The following is a 21236-nucleotide window of genomic DNA, read 5'->3' on the forward strand; positions in this document are numbered from 1 at the left end:
CCAAAGGAGGGCTGAAATTGACATGCCAGGTTGATGATTATGGTATTTTTTAATCCAATAATTGTCCGCAACAAGTCTGACACTGCAGGGATAACCAAATTGACATAACCATAATATAAGCAAAATAAAACCAAGTGGTTTGACTGTTCCTAAGTGAATTTAAGGTGTGTGACGAGTAACCACTATGAACACACAGAATCTCTCCAAAGGGACACCATTTGACTGAAATGTATACATCCTGGGGTACGATTTGGAAAGGAAATATGATTTTGTCAGTATCAGAAGTACGTACAATTACTACTGAATAAATAAAAAACAATTTTTGGATTTCTTTGTAGTTTTTCTGGATAAATATGCCCTGTATGTTTACTTATGACCCCGTATGATCAGAAGATTTGGTCATTTTGGTACAAATGTGCTCTTTATTTCAAGCTTTGAACCATGTCTATACTGCATATAATTGTGGAGATAATGGGGTTTATTTAAGACAGGAGGATTCTTACAAAACCCCTTAGGTTTTAAGGGGTTAAACTGAATTTCTAATAATTACATGTTGCATCAACTGTAGCTGTATCATCCCATACTATTTTTCTATAGCCAAATATAAACACAACCTACAAATAGACTAACCTAGTTTGTTAGCCAGCCCACAATGAAGAACCCAAGTCAACATTTTTTCAGTAAACAGGTTTTAAACACCAGTATTTTTTAAAAAATTACAAATCTTATGAACATATCAAAAACAAAAATGTTTCTGTCCTACTCCCAGTACTTTTTGATATTTTCCTACCCTATATAGTGTTCAAAATCTTTTAAGCACAACTCAGAAAGATATATTCATTTCAGTACAACTTATTATCACAAAAAAAGGCCAGTATAGTTTTTTTTTTTAACCAAATTTACTTCAAAACGGGGCAAATTTTTCATTTAGATGGGGACTAACGTTGCACATGGGTATACATTTGATACGATAGCATCAAACTGAGCCACAACTCACAGGCAGTAGCCACAGGCTGCATTTTGGATGCTTTTGTAACTGAAAATAAAGTGTTGTGGGTCCACAAAATCTGATCCTTTCAGCTTGAGTGTTGTCACAAAGATCTTCAGACTTGTCACATTGAGGTGGAGGAGCTGCGATGCTTTAACTCAAAACAGTTAAAGTCTGGTTCAAGTCTGTTAAAGCACTTATGGGGATGGAGGATAATAGGCGAGCTGTTTTACCATAAGATGCCAACACCTTGCAGCGTGAGTGTGTCACTCTGGCCAAGCATTTTGCTTCAGTATGGGACCAAGTGGACCATACTATTCCATCTGAGGAGGATGTTGCTCACAAGCTGTCAAATGGTACCTCTCCTGAGCATCGGGCAGGTCAAAGCTAGACTCTGCAAAGTTAATGCGGGGAAGGCAGCTGGTCCAGACTGCATTCCTTCTTGGGTTTTAAAGACTTTTAAAAAAGAACTTGCGCCTGTGTAATTTGATGTTTTTAATACATGTATCCAACAGAATATTTTTCCAAACCAATGGAATGAAGCTTTGGTCAGAACTGTTCCCAAAAAAGCAAAACCCAGCTTTCCACCTGACTACCATCAAATTTCATTAGTCAGCTGGGTTGGCAAAGTGTATGAAGGGATCCCAAGGGATGCCCCTCTGGAGTACACAATTTCCAAAATTGCCTCATCACAACATGGTTTTATGGCTAATAGATCAGCTGTCACTGCTCTGATTCAGATCCTGCAATGCTGGCACGAAGCACTCAATAACAACCCCAAAATGGATGTTCATGCTGTTTTTGTAGATTTTTCCCGTGCTTTTGACACAATAAAGCACTCTCAATGGCCTCATACACTGGCTGACGTGTGTCAGACGCCCCCTTTGGCTCACTGTGAGGAGCTGTCTGAGTGACAGAGAGTGTAAGGTAAAATTTCAGTTTTCCCAATCAACTCTGTTGTCCCCTCACAACTGGGCATATTCTTCCATGGCGTGCACACAGGTGGAGTTGTAAAATTCCACTGCCATACATGAGTGGAGGTGAGTGGAGCCATAAAATGCCCCAGGATAGGGATGGCAGCTGAAAGCTGCATGGGACTGTCTTTTGCAATCTTCAAATGGCTTATCCTCCTGGAAGAGTTGGAGAATTCAGATGACAGGATATTACCCTCTTGGAGCTGTGGCCATACCACGTGGAGGGTCAAGAAGAACTTCAATTGGGGGCCATAAACTGCTGCTCTGCAATCCATGGACAATGGCCCAGGCTCTCCTGGGTCAGACAAAACTACTACCATGGACTGAAAGAATGCATCATATGTATTTGCATGCAGATAACTAAGGATATGATAAACGTGGGGGATTGTGAATAATATCATACACAGACAAGCACACTGAACGGGTATGACATGGTATGTGGGGTTATGATCACAAGCATGTAAAGCATAGTATATTTATACATAGGTATGCCTACATAAGTGTCTGGGTCACAGATGGGTCACCACCATGGACTCCCATAGAGAAGTAAGGAGAATTGATAGGTAAAATCATAGGATCACGTGCCATCGTACAAAGTATTTTATTACTGTCACTGGATTTTGATACTTCTTTGCCTACAGAGTAGGGGGGAAATACAGTTTTTCTCTTTCTGGAGGAGTAGGGGGGTTTCTTGGTGGGGCAGATGTTACCAGCCTATTCATGTCCAGACCTTATTTGGGCAAACCCAGGGAGCTGTGGGGTGTGGAGGGCTTTCTCAGGATTGGATTTGACGGAAGTCCAAAGAAACTTTTGTGGGGTTCCTGTGTGTCTGATCCCTGTGCAATACTTGCCGGTGTTCCCCAGGGGGGGCTAATGTCCCCATTGCTTTTTGTCATTTGCATCAACAGCCTGGATTCACTTCTGCCACCCTCTGTTATCCCAGTGAAATATGCCAATGACCTCACAATCACGGAGCTCCTGATGGGGTCTCTACCTGGCCTGACTCAGAACGCCTCGGATTCTGTGGTTGAATGGGGACAGGAGTTTTCACTGCCAATGAATGGAGCTAAGACTATGGATATGGAAATTAGTGCCAGGAGAGAGGACAACATCCCCTCTCCTCCGTCTCCAATAATTACTGGACAAAACATCAGTCTCCACGTTTAAACTAGTCGGTGTCATAGGATGCCCAAATCAAGTATATGCTCTCAAAGGATCCATTACTTCAGTGTTGCCAAAAGAGCTGGTCTCCCATGTGACGTTCTAAAACAAATATACCTGACTTTTATTTGTCCAATTCTTGAGTATGCCAGCCCAGTTTGGGGTGGGCTGACAAAAGGCCTCTCCGAGGAGCTGGAGAGGGCACAAAAACGATGCTGCAGGATCATGGACGGAATCGTCTTCTTCACTTCCATCACTGAGTGAAAGGCGTGATGAGGCCACCCTGCGCACCCTCAACAACATATTCAAGGACAGTTCACCCCCCCCCCATTGCCTGCAGCCTCAACACCCACCTACTCGCTTTGTTGGCTCAGGGAATTCGCAGTGCCCACGAGTAGAACCAAAAAACATAAACTTTCCTTTATTCGCAAGTCCGGTTCCTCCTCAGGAGCAATTTCCAAACAACTAAAGGTACCACAAGCATCTGTACAAACAATTGTATTCAAATATAAAAATCTTGGGACCACACAGACACTGCATCGTTCAGGAAGGAGGCACAAATTAACTCCCAGGGCTGAACAAGCTTTGGTCCAAAAGACAACAATAAAGGAACAGTTGAAGGAGTTGGAGGCATCAGGTACCAAAGTATCTACATCCACCATTAAGAAAATCCTACATCCCCATTACCTTTAATGGCTATCGTGCAAGAAGAAGCCCCTACTCCAAGACCAGCATAAAGAAGCCAGAATGATTGCAGGTGAATCACCAGGGCCCAGGAGTTCAAAACTTTTTATCTTAATCTGATCCGATCAGATTTTGAAATCCCATATTTTGTGATCCAGGATCAGACAAAAACCAGATTTTGTCCCAGTATTTCAAAGCAATTCAGGATAGGATCATCCTGATCTAGATTCAGACTTGTCAAGATTACCAGATCCTGATTATCAGTGCTTTAAAGCACTGGAACATTACTGAGAAAGATTACGATTTTCTAACCTGCAAATTATATATAATGTTCGGGGGGCTTTAAAGGTGCAATATGTAACTTTTTGAGTGTCTATTTTTATGGCCCTACAACTGTAAAGAACCTTTTATTTTATTTATTTATTTATTTTTTCATCTAAAATCTTTTAGCTCTGACAGCTCTTGATACAAGGAAAGCAGTTTGTATGTGCTAACATTTTTGTAATTGATTTAACCCCTTAGTGCACAAGCCAAATATTGCCAATCCTTGCCCATTTAGGGGGTACCCAATTTAAAGCTTTATAACTCCACAGAGACTTGAAAAATGGCTTAAATGAAGGACAGTTGTACAATTTACAATACTAACGCAGATTAGTTTATATTCATAATTTTTACAAAAAATCAAAAATGAATTTGCACTTTTGCAATGAAATACTGAGAGATTGCACATATACAGCAGGTTAAACTATACATGTCCTGGATCAAAAACTTCTTGACCACAAGTTCGTAAAATCTAAGGGTGGATATGTAGAACTACTAAAGATCTATGAATCAATTCGATTTGGAGATGCTGGGTACTAAGCAGTGTAGCCAGCATCTCCAAATCTCTCCAATATGTAAATTATGCATTGCTGTAGATCACAACATATTCACGTATTTTACTACAAATCAACTGTTTTTACTCAAGAAACTCACTGTTGCATCATTTTCAAGTGGGAATTACAAGCTTTCCGTCAGTACAGTGGTCTAAAATAAATAGGGGTCCAGAAACATATCCAGAATCTTTCCAGAAAGGGATATAATGCTTTTCGTCCATTGTAAAGAATACAAATGAGCCCCTTATGAAGGTTTAAGATGAAACATTGCTTTCAGATTAAAAAATAATGCAAAAATATTATCATACTGTGGTACAGTACCTAAATGTGCAATAATTAACTCTTGTATGTATTTCTATACTCTGTGCTCTCATATGTCCTCTCGTATGGGGATGAGACAACATGAAAACAATTTTCAACCATCCACGACGTTTTGGCAGTGTTCCAACTCTTACATCATCACTGTTGCAAGCTTCACAAACACTACACCCTAACTAACGCTTACACTACAATGTGAAATATCCACATTATATAGGGTAAACGTCCCTATTAAGCCCACCAAATCCGCTTTTCAGACATTTTTAATGTATAATTGCCCCAATTTAAGTGACTTTCATTTTAGTTAAAATGAAAGTCTAATCTCTCATTTGAAGTGTCAATAATTCATTTATACCAATTTCTAATGTTTTTATTGTTTAATTTGTCAAAATATGTCAAAAGTCTGGCATGGGCTTAATGGGTACCTAATGTACCATTTAAGCCCATGGGTGTTCCAAATAAGCCCACTTCATGATTTGTTGATAAATAAATATATATTTAAAAAATCTTAACAATACAAACTTGTTCTATTCAAATCTGTAATCTCTTAGCTCTCAATAGCTATTTTCATTTTGTCTCCACTCCTATCCTATGGCCTGTAAATGGCATTTGAAATAGGCATGACCAGCCTTTTTGCTGTGTTGTCAACACAGAAAAAGCTAAACGTACAACATGCCTTCTTTGGAATGTAGCCAAAAAACTATTTACGAACAAAATCAAAACTATAGTGGAAATTGCTCTTCAATACTTTATCTTTCAATAAGTGTTTCAATATCCTTTTGTCTGTATCTCTATCCTATGGTGTGCTGTTGGCATTTGAAATTGGCCAAAATTTCTGGTCCAGTCAGCTGGTTGAAAGTGCAGGTGTTTTTATGAAATGCTCTTTGAGGTGATTGTATCGTTTTAGTAAGGCTATCATTTGCTCCATGCTCCATCTTAGTAGTGTAACATAACATAGGTTATAGGGTGGTCTAAGCTTTATTTTATTTGTTTGTTTCAATCTTTTGCCCACGTTGTGGTTGTCTTTGTCTTACGCTAACAAGTCCTTCATGGCTTTCATCTTGTTTTTGTACAGATTTTCAATGACTTCATGATTGCGCAAATAGAATGTTCCAGATCCCTACAGCCCTGCTTTGCAGAGGATGAACTTGCGCTTCTGTCGTGCGTGGACATGAACTGTAGTTCTTTCGTGATTTAGTCATCTTAAACTAAAACTCATCTGAAAAGTAAAGATTAAAAAAATATTGCTAATGTTAAGATAGAACACAGGCTTATCCAGAATGAATTGACCTATGCAATATCACTGATATTTAAATATGGGTATTAATTCTCTGAATTATGGAGCTGATTCATCGGGTGAGGTCAAAATTAGGGAGGAAAATGGTTTAAAGGTCAAAAGGGAGACAATCCCCATTGAAACACAGTAAAGTGGGCTTAATGGGAACAGGTGGGCTTAAAGGGAACATCAGTGACTTTATGGTTAAAAGACAGAATATTTATTCTACTCACGTGACATTAAAAAAACAACTATATGAAATAAATCTATATATGGTGCAATAACATAATATGAAAAGTATAAATTGATCATGCAGAGAAGTAATTAGCTATACTCATTTACATCCACCCCAGACAGTGTGATTTTTTTGCTAGAGTCCCCTTTAAGCCCACCAGGTAAAAATGTTAATTAAAAAATAAATAAAGATAAACATACACATTTATTGTCTATTTAACAGTATAATAATATAAACTGCATACAAAAATATAAACTATACATGCTTATCATGCTTTATGTCATTGCAATGAACCATACTATGTAACTACTGTATTGATTCAGCATGTGGTCTGTTTGCTAGTGTGCTAAAATTTCAAGATTTCAAAAGAAACAATATTTCTAATTCAGGTAATATTCTAACATATGTCTCATTCAAAACACTAATCACTTAAATTTTGATAACAAATGAGTACTTACCAAAAACATGAGTAGAAATATACAAAAAATGTTATTTTCTGAGGGTACCAAAATCACCTAAGTTTTTTTGCAACTTCTTCTGGAATCAGCAGGCACATGCCACACATGTGCTTCGATAACTCAATATCGACAAATGTGATTGACTTACAATAAAAAGTGTAATTTATGTAACAAACAGCTTCATTTGAAAAAACATCACACAGCAAAAAAATATGAAGTAGTTTTTTAAAAGTTTGACTCAGAAGTAGCAAGTGGGCTTATATGGTACGTGGGCTTAATAGGGACATTTACCCTAATACCACAAACCTATTTAAAGACTCTCAATTTCATAAATAACGTATATAACCGAAGTATTTTGAGAAGTAATACATAGCAATGAATGAAATCTTATCTATGTTCAGTAGACGGAGACAGAGACAGTAAATAAATGATACTGTTCTTTTCGCTTCTGTTTTGCTCCAGAAAACAATGTCAGCTAGGTCTATCAGCAAACATATGGCTTAGCTATGCTCAGAAGTCCTCAATAATAGTAATAATAGTATTTTCCAAGAATTTACAAAAAATCATTGACAACGTTTTGTTAGCAGCGTCTTTGTTTTACTTCTACCACAGAGTACGCGTAATTGAATGCGATGATAAGAACATTTTCGGTTACGCTGACCTATAAAATACTATTCCAAAAACAGAATTAGACATGTTATACATCGTTATAAAGCTTATACTCTCACCTACTGAATAAATGAATTGTCAATCAAGCCAGACTGTACTAAAAAGGGCGACGACGCCGTAAACAACAGGTGTGGTATTACGCACAGCTATTTTGGAAGATACCCAGGCGTCACAAATGCGCCTGTATTTCCCGAATGGATCTCTACACGTAAAACCAACAGTAAGGTTGTATATTTATTCAATATTTAGTCCCAGATATTGACTGTAGAATGACATAGTATCATTTGAACAAACTTTCTTGTTTATTATGTTATTCAGTGAGCAGCGTTTTCACTGCTGTATAGGCATATCTTAGGGCTACTGTCGGGTTTATCTTGTTGCTATGATAGAATATGATTTTTTAGTGGTGAAAGAATATTTTTTATGAATGCCCAGATAGACAATATTGTCCATTATGTCATGGGTGGGGGGTGTAGTTGCAGATGAGACTGCAGGGAGGGGGTGCGTGTTAAATGAACGACCAGAGCGACAATGGTGGCGCTGCGAAACTCCGTATTCGGCATAGTTGTTGTGTATCGTCTACTAATGACACTAAAACAACGTGTTTCTGTTTTTAACTCATACTTTGGTTGCAGTAGCACCGAATGTCTGAGTTCATTAATCTCGGCACGCCGGCATGCCAACCAGTAGGGGCTTTGCGCTAAGAGGTTAAAAGTCATAAAAGGTTTGTTTGTAAACATTAAAGCAAAACAGGCTTGTATTTTGATAAACTTATTATTTGGTTTAATGCAGTGTTCTGAGAGGTAGGCTAGAGGCCACTGTGAATGTGACAGAAAAAAAGTAAATAAAAATTTTGTAACCACTGAGCCTACAAATAATGTATAATTTTAATTTACAAATGCTACCATCTTTTTTATATTGAAATGTACTGTATACTATATTTTGTTCTGGTAATCCACTCTAAATCCACCCTTCTACTGGGGTCAAGGTAATCCTGATTTTTTTGATCCCAATCCTATATTAAAGTTTTGAACTATGCATTTTGAAGATTTGACCCAGATTAAAGCTAGGATTTGATTACCTGATCTGATCAGATTCCAAAGTGATCCCAATCCTGTTTTTTGGTTTTGAACTACCCATTTGCAGGATTTAATCCAATCCAATAGTCCAAATATGATCAGATCACTTTTGAATTCCTGGGCCCAGGATGAAGACCTAGTCTTTTAGAGGAGTGTTCTCTGGTCAGATGAAACGAAAATGATCAGCACTATGCATGGAGGAAAAAGGGTGAGGCTTTTAATCCAAAGAATACCATCCCAACTGTGAGGCATGGGGGTGGGCAGCATCATGTTGTGGGGGTGTTTTGCTGGAAAGGGGACTGGTGTACTTCAGAAAATAGATGGCATTATGAGGAAGGAGGATTATGTAGAAATACTGAAGCAACACCTCAAGACATCAGCTAGAAAGTTAAAACTTGGTCGCAACTGGCTCTTCCAGCAGGACAATGATCCTAAGAAGACCTCCAAAGTCGTAACAAAATGATTTAAAGACAACATAGTGAAAGTACTGGAGTGGCCATCACAAAGCCCTGACCTGAATCCCATAGAAAATGTGTTTTCACTTTAGCTAGGTATTTACTAAGACTGGTTATGTAAATGAGCACAGCCGCAGCAAATTTAAATGCACTGCCAGTAGACACATGTTGTTCCAGCGAGAAGAAAAGCTGTATGGGAGGAATATGTTGGGCAGTTCATTTTGGCCTCCATACTCTTGCCATCACTCTGACATGCATACCCAGGCAAGGCCCCAGAAGGTCTTTAAACCTGGCTAGAAGTCCAGTACATGCACCGCAAACTTATGCTGTGATTCTGGCCAGTGTGATTACAATAAACTTACACTTTCTTCAGTAAAGTGTTTGTTGTCTTGGTGAGTTCCTGCATCGTCCTGACTTTGACGTCACGAAAAGAAGCTGGGTCCAAACAATTGTTTGATTATAAATCTAAAATTGTGGTGTACACAGCCAAATAAAGGAAAAAATGTCTTTGTCCCAAACACATTGGAGCTCACTGTGTACATTATTTTATCAACCCTCACGTACATAAATCAACCATAGCTTACTTCAGTAGAACAAAGCCAACAGGTTCCCACTAATGACACAATCAGGGCTCACTACTGTTACTGTACAGTACAACCTGTATACATAGCACATGCCAGACAAATTTATAATAATTCACTCATGTCATCACTTCATTTATTGCTCTTGCAAGAACAGACTCATTTCAAAATGAGATTATTACAAATATATTTGTAATTCACCTGATGGAAGTCTGTGCATTGTTGGCAGCTTTGCTGAGATATTCTGATGCAATCTGTGCATTTTGTTTCATGGCGTTCAAAGCAGTTGTTTCTGCAGCTCGAAGTCTCTCATTATCACTGCGGTACACTTCCAATTGGTCCTGAAAAATTAAAATATTGGCTTTAAAGTATTTCACAACATGAGTTGTGGTTCTAAAGTGCAAGTTAGACAAGCAGTCCTACTAATGGTTTCAAATGGCACCAGTGGGGATACTTGGTTGATGTGAGCTGTTAAAGCAGGCCTGGTATGATGTGGGGAGTCATTTACACCTGCATAATTAACCATTTTCAATTGAGCCATTTAACAGACACTTTCAGCAAAAGGTGTGCAGAAGTTTCCACCCTGATTTACCAGTAACCATGCATTAGAGGTCACTTGTCAACGACAAGGCTCAACATATTTGTTCCCATAAACCAGAAAGCATAGGAGTAAAGGAAAATCTTTTTTCAGAATGCCAATGGAGAAACAATCATAAATATACAGTATAATCCCATTACGTAACACCCCTCTCAGTCGTAACACGTTTATATATTTTCCAAGTCTATATAATGCTCCCATCTGGAGTTATAAAGCCTTAAACATAACACTACATAAATGATGTAGATCACATTGTCTGCTGTCACACATGGTTACTCACCTTCATGCTGAGCTAATAGTTCTTTTTTCTGTCTATTAACCTCTTAGCGCAAAGCCCCTAGTGGTCGGCATGCCGGTGGCCCGAGACTACTAAACTCAGACATTCAGTGCTACTACAACCAAAGTATTGTAGTAGCACTGAATTAAAAACAGAAACACGTTGTTTTACTTTCATTAGTAGACGATACATGACAACTGTGCCGAATACGTAGTTTCACAGCGCCAACATTGTCGCTCTGGTCGTTCGTTTAACACGCAGCCCCTCTCTGCAGTCTCATCTGCAAATACACCTTCTTTCACCACTCAAAAATCTTACTCCGTCATAGCAACAATATTAACCTGACAGTAGCCCTAAGATACACCAATACAGCAGTGAAAATGCTGCTCACTGAATAACTAAATAAACTAAAAAAGTTTTTAAAAAAGATACCATGTCATTCTACAGTCAATATCTGGGACTAAATATTGAATAAATATACAACCTTAGCATTGGTTTTACGCATAGAGATGTCCCTTTTGAGGCTGAGTGGTCATATATTGTCTTGTACAATCCGTTTGTGAAATATTAGCGCATTTGGGATGCCTGGGTACCTTCCAAAATTGCTGTGCATAATACCACACGTGTTGTTTACGGCATTGTCGCACTTTTTAGTACAGTCTGGCTTGATTGACAATTCATTTATTCAGTATGTGAGAGTATAAGCTTTCTAACGATGTATAACATGTCTAATTTTGCTTTTGGAATAGCGTTTTATAGGTCAGCGTAATCGGAAGTGTTGTTATGATCGCGTTCACTTACCTATTTACTCTGTGGTAGCAGTAAAAGACGCTGCACCTAACAAAACATTGTCAACGATATTTTGTAATTTCTTGGAAAATTCTACTATTATCGGGGACTTCTGGACATAGCTAAGCCATACGTTTGCTGATAAACCAAGCCGACATCGTTTTCTGGCATAAGACAGAAGCGGATAGAACTATATCATTGATTTACTGCCTCTGAAGGGGTCTACTGAAAACAGATAAGATGTCATCATTGTTACGTACGTAATACTGCTCAAAATATTTCGGTTATATACGTTATTTTTGAAATTGAGTGTCTTTTAATAGGTTAGTGGTATTTTATAATGAGGATATTTCACACTGTAATGCAAGCGTTCATTGGTAGTCTAGTAGCATTTGTGATTCATGCAACAGTAATGACGAGAGCGTTTGGACATTGCCAAAACGTGGTGGACGGTTGAAAACTGTTTTCATGTCGTCCCATCCCCATACAAGAAAACATACGAGAGTATAGAAATGCATACAAGAGTTAATTATTACACATTTAGGTAATGTACAGCATTGTGTGACAATATTTTTGTATTATTTTAAAAGCTGATATCAATTCATCTTAAACCTTCATAAGGGGCTCATTTGTATTCTTTACAATGGACGAAAAGCATTATATCCCTTTCTGGAAAGATTCTGGATATGTTTCTGGACCCCTATTTATTTTAGACCACTGTACTGACGGAAAGCTTGTAATTCCCACTTGAAAATGATGCAACAGTGAGTTTCTTGAGTAAAAACAGTTGATTTGTAGTAAAATACGTGAATATGTTGTGATCTACAGCAATGCATAATTTACATATTGGAGAGATTTGGAGATGCTGGCTACACTGCTTAGTACCCAGCATCTCCAAATCGAATTGATTCATAGATCTTTAGTAGTTCTACATATCCACCCTTAGATTTTACGAACTTGTGGTCAAGAAGTTTTTGATCCAGGACATGTATAGTTTAACCTGCTGTATATGTGCAATCTTTCAGTATTTCATTGCGAACTAAAAAAGAGCAAATTCATTTTAGATTTTTTGAATTTGTAGCACTTTATTTCTTCCAAAATTATGAATATAAAGTAAACTAAGCTAGTATTGTAAATGGTACAACAGTCCTTCTTCATTTAAGCCATTTTTCAAGTCTGTGTGGTGTTCACATCTGGAGTTATAAAGCTTTAAATAGGGTGCCCCCTTTAGGTTACAGACATGGACGGTCACACAAGAAATCGAATTTGGCAAGATGATGGATAATCCATACCTTTGATAATATATATATATATATATATATATACATTCAACATAATATATTCAACATATTCAACTATTCAGCATGGCAGAAAAATATATACCTGCAGCTGAAGAAGTTCTTGTTTAAGGTTTGAGGCATTGGTTTCAGCTTTAATTGCTCGTTTCTGGGGAAAAAAAGGATGAAAGTTTTTTTTTTAAATAAACAAAATGTGAATTTTAAATAGTTACTCTATTGTTACAAGCCAGTCATTGTTATTCATTAAAATAATTTCATTGTCTAAAATAACATTCAGAAATTCAAGGCGCTGTCTCTGTGCTTGCTTTTTTGTATAACTTGTTCAGAAAAATAATCTACTTTTTTTTATTGGAGAGGCATACAGGCACATACGGTCATCTTCTGCAGGTTCTGCTCCACCGATTGCACCATGGTCTCCAGTGCCTGCGCCTCCCTCTCCTCTTTCAACTTTTGCTTATGCAGCTGCTCTTTCAGGTCTCTGATCCTGTAGCACAGACAGTAGACTTCTTTAATTATACATATTGCATTCTTAGCATACCCTTTTTCACTTAATATATTTAAATGTTCAAGATACAGGTTAGTCAAATTATTTGAGTGAGAAGCAGCACTGCCAGATATTTAGTAGTTTTAGTTTATTTATTTCGGTCCTTATTAACAATTTTCCAAAAAGAATGCACATACAAATAAATAAATAACAATAAGGCATTAATTATATTAAAAGGAAAACAAAAAAATATTGACTGAAAAGGTGTAGGCAGAAGCTTTAGCTTATTATACCTACCCTTTTTACATAACATATTCTAATAGGCAACCCTTTCACTACTAGGTTTAGGTTATACAAAAACAAAGCAGAACAGAAACAAAAACAAAAGTTCCAAACATTTCATACACAATAATGATCATACCTCCGTTTTATATTTGTTTACCACATTATTTTTAAACATTTTTTAAAATTTGCAAAGTGAACTACACATTCTTAATTCCTTGTCACAACTATTCCACAAATTAACCCCTTTGACAGATATACATCTCATCTTTATATTTGTCCTTACCCTTGATTTTTTTAAACATACATATTCCCCTAATGTCATACTGGCTCTCTCTAATTTCAAACAACCTCTGAATACAGATACGAAGCAAATTATTTTGTGCTTTGTACATTATCTGTGCAGTTTTAAGATCAACTAGATCATAGAATTTTAAAACATGCAAGTTAATAATTAGTGCTTTGGTTTACACATTCTTGGCTCACCTCCCATTACACCTACCATTGATTATCAGACTCAGACTTCTTCAAAAGCTTCTTAACATGGTTCCTAAGCTGTGCATTCTCCTCTCTGAGCTAAAGTAGGAACACAAATAAAATTATATTAGCTATTTAGTTAACAAGAAAATAATATTTATACAATGTTTCTGATGCCAATTTAGACAACTTTAAGGAGACAAGATCCATTTGTAATTAATTTATGTAAACAGTTGGATCACTTTTTATCTCAGGGATTAAACTGGATCAAAGAGCAATAGAACATAGATCAGAACATGAGCAAAAGACTATAGATTATTATAGAAGACTGTTCAGGAACAGATCCACATGAGACAATGGTCAGTTAATTGGCTGCTTGCCTTGTCCTTGTGTGCGAAGAAACATTTACCTTGGTGTGTTAATCTGGTTGGGAACTTCTGCTATCTAGCTATCTATTTTGATGCTAAACCTGGATGGTTGTTTGTTTCTATGGCAAACCCTGTAGAAATATCTGCATTCATTAAAGGAATCCCTGGCTCAAATTGTAAACAAATCTCACTACATGTGAGAAGCATACCAAATAGCCTCATATAGAAGGTGGACAGACATATTTTTGTGTTTGTTATATTGGGTTTTTTAGTTGTAAGAATGTATACTGCTCTCTTTTCTCTCTGTGTCATTTAAGATATGACACTTGGAGACCCATGGTGGCTGCACTTCTTCTAACAACAATGGTGCTGCAAGAATATCCCAGTCACAGAAGCCAGTCAGGAGCAACCTCAAATCCTCATCAAGATTTTTATCATTTCCCTTGTTTAAAATTCCTCATTTTTTCTGGTCTGTATATGAAATGATTTTGCATCAAAGTATAAATTTTACTGTTTCCTACAAAGCAGCGAAAGAGCTTTAGAAGGAATTTAATTCAAGAAATACCTTTCATTTATTCTTAATGAAAGTAGTAAATTATTTTTCAGCAGAAGCAAGGTGTTGCAGCACCATGTGGGATCCCTGCTGCTTAATATTAATCTGAAAGCTAACAGAGTTTTAGGAGATTGTAAAAGGTTGTTGTCACATGCTAAACATGACACCCCAGGGAGGGAAATGCGGCAGTGCCGGGGAACACCGTTGTCTGTCGCATGGAGAGAGAGAGCGCAACCACAAACATGAAATCAAAAAAGTGATCCTCTTCACCCTTCCCCCCCTGGGCAAAAACAATAAACTGAAACAACAAGATAAAATAACGAAAACAAAATCAAGTAAAACGGCACAACCACTTTTCTGTGCGCTGCCCGTAGCTGGCCTGCCTTCCCGGCCAGGTCCCAGCTCCTCCAGCGTCCCAGTTGAGGATTACTTTAATTGACTTTAGTGCTCAAACAAAATCGAAACAAAAATCATAATTACGCTCTCGATGTTAGCTCCCGGTCTTGGCCCCGAACTGTGCAGAGCAGCACACCTTTAAGCACCTGGGCTGAGACCAATCCGCCTCTCTGGTGGACCGAATGCTACAGATGCATAGTGGTGTACTGTGTTTTGTCATAAGGTTGATAGTACCTAGGTGAGTTATTAAATTTAAATAAATTTGAAATTATACAATAAAATTTAATTACAGTTCAGTGTTCAAGGATCACCGTTTAGTGGGTGACCCTCAGCTACCCTGTTAGTGGCACAGCACTCTGAATACTGAACCCAGAATAAATGGAGATCACCCTCTATCAACCTCAACACTTAAAATTATTTAGAGGGAATTGACCCAGGCACTTATGAATTCAGATGTCTCTATGACTACGTTCGCACTGCGATACGCGATACTATAAGATTCTAATAGCCTGCACTCACTTAGTTTTTCAGACCTGTTGGATTTTGGAATTGTATTTGCTAATTATTCAATTAGACTTTACTCCATTCACTGGTGTGAATGGAGGGGCCTGGAAATACTGTGCGGTTCCCGCTAGTCGTCGGTGGTGCTCTATAGGGATACGCAGCAATTATCTAGGCGCCAAGTTGGTGGGGTCGAAAGCTATCACACCGTGAGCGTGTGTAACGGATTGTAAATAGACAGTTCTTTTATGGTGAAATTCCTGCTAAAATGTGTTCAGCTAGAGACACCTACTGGTCTGGTAGAATAGCTTATAGAAGCCGCTGGAAACAGAAAATACACAGCAGATACGAATCCAGCTGTGGTAAGTCACGTTCCAGTAGTGCTCCGTAAAAGTAATGTAATAACACATTTAAAATGAACGTAAAATCTATCAAACACCTACAATGACATACGCATATACAGTACATATTCATTCCATCACATGCTATTTTAAAGGATTCCAGATTCGTAACAGACGCACATGTTAGCTATGCTATTTCATTCGTAACTGAAACAAATATGTTTCCCCATAGACTAATACATGACCAGTGGATAATGCAATATCATCTTATGCTGAACTCATGGTTGCAGTTAATGTTAATGTTGTAATTAATTACTGAAAAGAGTACCGATGTTGATTCTACCGAGCGTTTTAATTGCTAAATGGTGTAAATAATTAGCGGGCTGGTGCGAACGAACATGACGAAATGGCCGCCATGAGAGCAAGAAACGACAGTAACATTTCATGTTCACCTTGGATGGTTTTCTTTCACATAAATAAAAAAAAACGGATGATGCTGGTTAATTAAGAGGTATGTCATAGAAATAAATAGTAAATCCACTATACGATCACACGTCTCGAAATATTATATGTATATATAATATATGTGTATTGTATTATAGTATATGTATGTGTATTATATATCATATTATATAACATATTATAAGAGCAGATACGAAAATCCAGCGCTGTGACAAATAAATGACCAGTGGATGATGCAATATCACCTTGTGCTGAACTCATGGTTGCAGAATTACAGACCACAAGACCACATCATCCACCAAGATATCCTCTCCTGTGTGCATTATTGGTGGGACGGGCAACACAAGGGTCACATTGGTGCCGTGACCCAGATCTTCAATCAAACTGATTGCCGAACCGAACCAGTGACCATCCTGCTTGTCACATCACGTCGGGAGGTGTCCAGCTCATAGTATTTATGGGTCCACAGTATGCATGAGTAACATTGTACTGAAGCAGAGTACTGTACAGTGAAGTGTCGCAGTGGGTTTTGTGTGACCATTCACATAACAGTAATGTGTAATGCAAATTAGTTATTGTTTTTTATTGATTTCTATGCTGATTTCTCTTTTGTGTGGGGGGGGGGGGGGGGGTGGAGTGTACTAAATAGAAATTTGAGTACTAAGGTTAAATCGAAAATTAAAAACTAAGATGCCACTTGAGGTTCGCCACACCCAGTAATGTTGGTAGAGGCAGAGGTATGCGTTCTCCTATCTCCTTCTCCTAGGAAGTTCCTACAGCTAGTAGTGACAGTGCCCCTATTACAACTGACCATCATAACAACCCACCTATGCCTCAGGGCTGCGTTTCCCAGAGTCTCCTTAGCGCTACGTGCATCGTAAGGTATACCTTAAGGTCTTCCTTTAGGTCTTGAGCTGTTTCCCAGCATCTCATTAGCTAAGGTATACCTTATGAAAGGTATACCTTTAAAAAGGTGGTCTGAGGCACTCGTAAGCCGTCCCTTAGCACTGCGCTCCGCTAATCCTGTCACAGTTTTGCCTTATTATGCCAACATTTTGCTTTTCAAATCGACAGTTGTACTACAGTGCGCATCTAGTAGCACATCAGCATGCAAAAATGACAGTTTAATATTAACTTTATGAAAAGTAATTATCCAATCAACGTTTCTGAGCATAGCACGTCATGAGAATGTTGTCGTTTTACCTGTCTATCCCCATCATGAGGGTAATTAAGTATAGGGCCAATCCATGATACTAATCCAATTTGTGAAAAAAAAAAGTTTTTTAAATTTATACGTAGTGGCACTAACTGAGGATATGGCTTTTCCGACTGCAAGCCCTGTAGAAATTAGTTTGTTTGTGTGTGAGTCAATGATCATACTGACTTGGAACAAACCGCCAGTTTATTAAGAATATAAAACCTGTGTGTGCAAAGCCAACTTTGAGTGAGTCTACTTGCATGACCGATCTAGGGCACGTTGATTGGCCTAGCCATGAACACACATACAGGTACGGTGGCTCATAATGAACAAACATAGCCAAATGATCCACATCCCCTTCCTTTAGCTCATCTATATAAAACAAAATAGCACTAACATTTTTCTTACCATGTTGTTTTACGCTTTTCGGTAAACAACCCAATAATGATAGTCTTGGTTAAATTTAAGATTATCCAACAGCAAATTAAGGTGGATGAGCAAATCACTTTAACAGGTAAACCTATTCAGAAGGCACCCGTTATTGAATTCATCATGGTCAATTTCCACAGACGCGCTTTTGCCTTTCATCTACGATCATTTTTGCATTGCAGAGAAAAGTTTGCGGGAATCAGTGGATATGCTGCTACAGTTGCCTATATATTGTGACAAAAACAAATTAACATTAGACCTTTGTTTCAATAAGAACAAAATAATTCACCCATATGTAGCCTATATCCTTTTCCCTGGGCTTCCACGAAGTCCCAGACTATGGCTTATATGTCCCGATGCTTTTTATTTTATCCTTTGTAGTCTATATGTACATATTTATTGAAACTATCACAAGGTCTCGTTTTAACTGACTCTTAAAGAGATTAACAGATGATCTCTATTACGCATAGCTTCCTCTTCTGCAATATTAGATTGATGTAAAATGATTATGGTAACACTTGTTATATTAAAACGTCATTCACAAGCCTTTACAAGTGAGACAATCGATTCGCTTGGCATCGATTGATAAACTTTTCAGCACCACAGTGAAGGCCAGCTCCAACTTACGATGTACCTTTGAGGTGTCCCTTAAGGCAACTGTTAAGGTGTAGTTTGGGAAACACTCATAAAAAAGAGGTTTCCCTTTGAAAGGTATACCTTAGGAGCCTTCGTAAAATGTTACGGTACATTGAAACTCGGAAACGCAGCCCAGGTCATTAGTACATCTACACCGAACCCCACATGACACCTCTGACTTAGTTGGCCAGATGAGCTTTATTATACAAGAGATAGGCCAACATACTCCACTCGTACGAGAATCTGTGTTCCTTTTCCTTGTCTTAGTTTGTTAGACTCTATGCCTTTTCTCTATCAGTGGAATAGTGGTCTTATTTGTCTTGCTTCTTAAATAAAATGTTTCAGCGTCATTGAATTACCTATCCTCAGTTTATTTCCAACTGTCATATTGTGGCATTATAATCATTTTTCCTTTTCAGTGCATCTAACATACACAGTTTGCATATACGCTAATGGGGGTGTGCATCTCTGCAAGGACCAGTCAGTACATTGGCCTTACATGCAGTTTAAGGGTAACACCATAATACAGGTTACTCACTGGGCATAGTGATAGTTTCACTGACCAGAAGTGCAGCAGCTCCGGGAGAGATGTTAGTTTCAGTGTCCAGATGGACCCTAGTGTTATTTCATATAAACATTGATTGGGACATACTCTAGGATATTTAGATCTCACTCACCAGATTTAGTAACCTTAGTTAGGGCACCCTGGTTCAGCTGATATATGTTTGGTACCAACATATATTCTAGGTTGAAGTCACTAATTCATGGCACAGAAACATTATTTTCAAGATTCCTCGATGAGTAGCACCTTCACCAGCTAGAATAGAAGGTATTAGTGTCAGAGAACTATTATATTAAAGCCTGGCAGCAGTAGGTAGTCTTGCTCTCCGCTCTCCACTGTTTATACGTAGTTCAACTGGACTAGTTTTGCAACAGAGATGCTTATTTTGTGTCTAATCACATTAAACTACAACAAAATAAGCGATAATCAACTTGTGATTAACGATCGAGGAGCAAGCTTGCAATGATTGAATGACAGCTAGCTAAAATACTGTTGCAAACTAAGGTTACTTGCAGTCTACAGTACACTGCTGAAAAAAGAATGGATTATTAGCCAGATGTTTCCCTGATGTGTAGGCTACTGGGAAATTTTGGATTTTGATTTAGTTCAGATCTTATATATGGAGACTTTTAAAATCAGTTAAACAAATAAATCTTAGGGAGATACAACCTTACATACAATCTGTTGTTCATGACAGTTGAAAATGTACTAAAATCATCTCTATATACTCTAATACTGATTAGAGGATGAGTTGACCGTGTTATTGTTTTGAGCATACTGTTACATTTCTGTCATCCAAAGGCACGTCTTCAAAAAAAGCCACACAAGGCCACGACTGAAGGGGAAAGGATGGACATTTGCCAGCACTGTATGCATCCATCTACACACACACACACACACACACACACACACATATATATATATATATATACACACACACACACAGTTGAGGCCAAAAGTTTACATACACCAATTACGGCATCTGCTTGTTCACATCAGAGGTAATTTTAAAACAACCGATTAGAGATAGATTTATTTCAGCTTTAATTCACTATAACAGAATTCCAGTGGGTCAAAGGTTTACATACACCAAGCTGACTGTCTCCTTAAACAGTCTGGAAGATTCCAGAAACTGATGTAATGACTTTTTGGAAGCTTCTGATTGACCAATTGTCATGATAAGGAGTTAACTGAGAGTTAATCGGCACCTGTGGCTGTATTCAAGGGCCTACCTTTAGAGCCACTGGCTTTTTGCCCTTGATACCATGGGAAAATTCAAGCAACATACAGAAAAAGAATTGTGGACCTCCACAAGTCCGGTTCCTCCTTAGGAGAAATTTCCAAACAACTGAAGGTACCATGAGCATCTGTACAAACAATTAATAATTATTTCGAATTAAAGCTGCAAGCGGCATTGGGAGGGGTCAAAGCATTGGCGCCCCCTATGGAGCGATTTTAAAATGACTTTGTCCTCATGATCATACACCTTCACCCAACATATCTACTGAATACCATGCTTGGTGCTTCCATGCCGCAACTAAAAAAGGTGTCACACTAGTGTTGTGACGATACCAAAATTTTGACTATGATACCGATACCAGGTTTAGTATCACGATACTCGATATGGATACTGATTCAATACTCGAAACGTAACGATTATGAAATTTCCTTAATAGATCAGAAACATCAAGGGTTGACCTCGTTTTCAAATTCACGGTTTATTGAAAACCTGGTTTATTAACAACCTTTAAGTTGAAGCCTGTTCAACATATTAATAAGCATAGGCTTATAGTGTTACAACACCAAACAATAGAAAAATATATGAAATATAT

The 21236-nt window shown here is 37.9% G+C and overlaps 1 protein-coding gene across 5 annotated transcripts in view; it reads right to left on the reverse strand.

Annotated features, from left to right (window-relative positions):
* entr1 (endosome associated trafficking regulator 1) overlaps positions 1 to 21236 on the reverse strand; it is a 62578-nt gene that overhangs the window by 1749 nt on the left and 39593 nt on the right. For 4 of the 5 annotated variants that reach the window (XM_035385894.1, XM_035385890.1, XM_035385893.1 and 1 more), the window contains 4 exons: positions 13984 to 14057; positions 13088 to 13199; positions 12801 to 12863; positions 9955 to 10094 (listed from right to left, as the gene is read on the reverse strand). In XM_035385894.1, coding sequence (XP_035241785.1) covers positions 9955 to 10094; positions 12801 to 12863; positions 13088 to 13199; positions 13984 to 14057 — 389 coding nt within the window. The remainder of the gene's footprint in view (positions 1 to 9954; positions 10095 to 12800; positions 12864 to 13087; positions 13200 to 13983; positions 14058 to 21236) is intronic. The other variant, XM_035385892.1, reaches the window with a different exon arrangement.

Source organism: Anguilla anguilla, chromosome 12 (genome assembly GCF_013347855.1).
Source record: "Anguilla anguilla isolate fAngAng1 chromosome 12, fAngAng1.pri, whole genome shotgun sequence".
Taxonomy (NCBI): domain Eukaryota; kingdom Metazoa; phylum Chordata; class Actinopteri; order Anguilliformes; family Anguillidae; genus Anguilla; species Anguilla anguilla.